The following is a 2,670-nucleotide window of genomic DNA, read 5'->3' on the forward strand; positions in this document are numbered from 1 at the left end:
TAATGCATGCATGATTTTGTGAGATTTTATTACTGATCCACTACAGTTAATAAAATAAAAGAGAAAAAAAAATCGCATATATATAAAAAGAGAGATAAAAACGTAAAAGGAAAAAATCAAGACAGGAAGTAAAAGAGCGAAATAATAAATGATGGAACTAGATTAGTTTGTTTATTGAAGTATGAGGTACATGTGTTGAATATAAGAGTTTTGACTAGGAATGTTTGGACAAGATTTGGATGAGCACGAGAGGTATTACATTGAGTTTGAAGTAGGCGTTATTCTGGCTTGTTAAAGGAGACAGGTTTCTACCTTTGGGATCGTTGAATGAGCGTTGACAGATAAGTGGGGTATCTAAGGATTCACTCACTTTGATGCCAGCAGTGTCCAAATCCTTGGCCTTGAAAGCAACCACAGCAGCATCTAATTCCGACATCGTATCCTTGTAAGAATCAAAGCAACCTTTTAGGCTATCCTTCGTGCGTTCATCAAATCTCTTGTCGTTCAAGAGCTTCGAAATGAAGGAAAGCACGTTGGTTCCGTTGGATTTGAGTAACTGAATTGACTTCACCCAGTAATCTTCGACGTTGCTGCTTGGTGGCTGCCAATTAAAGAGGTGTGCAACACAGAAATCATAGCTCAAACCTTGGTCAAATTTCGACGCCTCCATGCAAGCTTCAGAGACAAGATTCGAGACACTTGAGCATTGAGAGAAAAAGATAGAGAAAATTATTATAAGGTAGGCCGAGAGTTTCATTCTTTTGGTTTCTGTTTGTGACAAATTGAAATTGAAATCTATGAAAAACCAAACTTAGATGTCAAAGGAATACAGTGATGCAATGCAAATTCCCTTTGCATATATATATAATGAGAAGGGAGATATCATTTTAAAAGTCGAGATAGCAGTGTTTATTTCATTCACGAGTAATAAAAGTTATCAGACAAAAATCTTTCCAACTTAAAAAAAGTCCACTTGAGAAATATTCTCTTACAAGCTTTCTATCTCCAGAAATATTTTTAATATATAAACTTTCAAAGCTCTTAATTAATTGCTGCAAGTTACTAGATAAATTAATTAAATCAACTTCAAATCACTTTAATGAAAACAAAAGAGTTTATCAATTAGTAATTATTGTGTAACCGATCAAATAACACATGTTAACATTAATTTGACAAACATAACAAATAACAAAGAATAAAATGATAACAAAACAATTTTTTGTAATTTATTTTAAAAAAAGAGTAGAAAAATAATAAATGATAGTGTCAAATGATATACAATATTTATGTATGTGAAAGTATGACCTTTTAAATAAATAAATAAAAATTGATATATAATGCGTGGGATGTTGTTTTTTAAATAATTTATAAATGAATAATATATACTTCACATGTTTTAAGGGTTTATTTAGATTACACAAGTATGTATGTACATATATATATTTAATTAGCATTTCAATTATTAAATTTAAATAAAAATTATAATAATTACTAATTTAAATAGAAATTTTAATAATTACTAATAATTAACAATATATATTATACGTTATTTTTTAATTTTACTAAAACAATTATATTTTAAAACTAAAATAATTATCTTACGAGTTTTATTTTTTAAGTACAACTTTTTAAATTTAACCTTTTTAATATTTTTTTAAAGTAAAATAATTATTTATAATAAAATTATTACTTATAAAATAAATAAAAATTATCTTAAAAGAATTATAAAATTATTTATATATTTTTTATAACAAAGAGTTTTTTTTGTTGTGTGGGATATGTTTGTTAATTATTAATAATTATTAGAGTTTCAATTTAAATTGTTACCGTTTTAATTAGTAATTATTATAATTTTTATTTAAATGTAATAATAGAAATCTTAAGGTATATATAATTAGTAATTACTATAATTTTCGTTTAAATGTAATAATAAAAATGTTAATTTGTATAAAATTAATAATTATTACAATTTCCAAAATGTAATAATAGAAATAGAAATGTTAATTTATATATAATAGTAATTATGACAGTTTCCATTTAAATGTATAATAAAAATGTTAATTTGTATATAATTAATAATTTAAATGGTAACCATTTATATGAAAATTCTAATAATGTTAGTTTAAACGGTAACAGTGTAATAATTGAAATGCTAATTTAATTGATAACAATTTAAATGAAAAATCTAATAATTACTAATAATTAACAAACATGGCCTTAAAAACAAAAAATACTCTTTGTTTTAATACTAAAATCTTCTGGTAATCGATTATTATAGGCTTGTAATTGATTATTAGAGTGTTTTTGCCTTACAATGATATTGAGGCTTGTAATTGATTATCAGAGTGTTTTTGCCTTAAAGTAATGTTGAGGTTTGTAATTGATTATCAGAGTGTTTTTACCTTAAAGTGAAGTTGTGCTTTCTTTACATGAGTTCAACCTCCTGTAATCAATTAGAAGGTCTATTAATCGATTATTAAGGCTTGAAATTGTTCTAGGAATGTACGACTTCACCTATGGTTCATGTATCAGGGTGAAGTCATGAAGAAGACACAACTTCTTCAATTGAAGTTGTTTGGACCTTTCATGACTTGTCTAAATGTGTAATTTTAAAAAAAAATTCCTATATCCATAAAATATTTTTCAAAATTGTCTAGTGAAAAAACTCAA

The 2,670-nt window shown here is 25.4% G+C and overlaps 1 protein-coding gene across 1 annotated transcript; it reads right to left on the reverse strand.

Annotated features, from left to right (window-relative positions):
• Positions 1-214: 214 nt before the first annotated feature.
• LOC148206821 (putative invertase inhibitor) lies at positions 215-670 on the reverse strand. Its single transcript, XM_088108854.1, has one exon. It carries the CDS (start codon positions 668-670, stop codon positions 215-217), a length of 456 nt encoding a protein of 151 aa, XP_087964980.1.
• Positions 671-2,670: the final 2,000 nt, after the last annotated feature.

This window comes from Vigna umbellata, chromosome 1 (genome assembly GCF_029865625.1).
Source record: "Vigna umbellata cultivar VRB3 chromosome 1, Vumbellata_1.0, whole genome shotgun sequence".
Classification (NCBI taxonomy): domain Eukaryota; kingdom Viridiplantae; phylum Streptophyta; class Magnoliopsida; order Fabales; family Fabaceae; genus Vigna; species Vigna umbellata.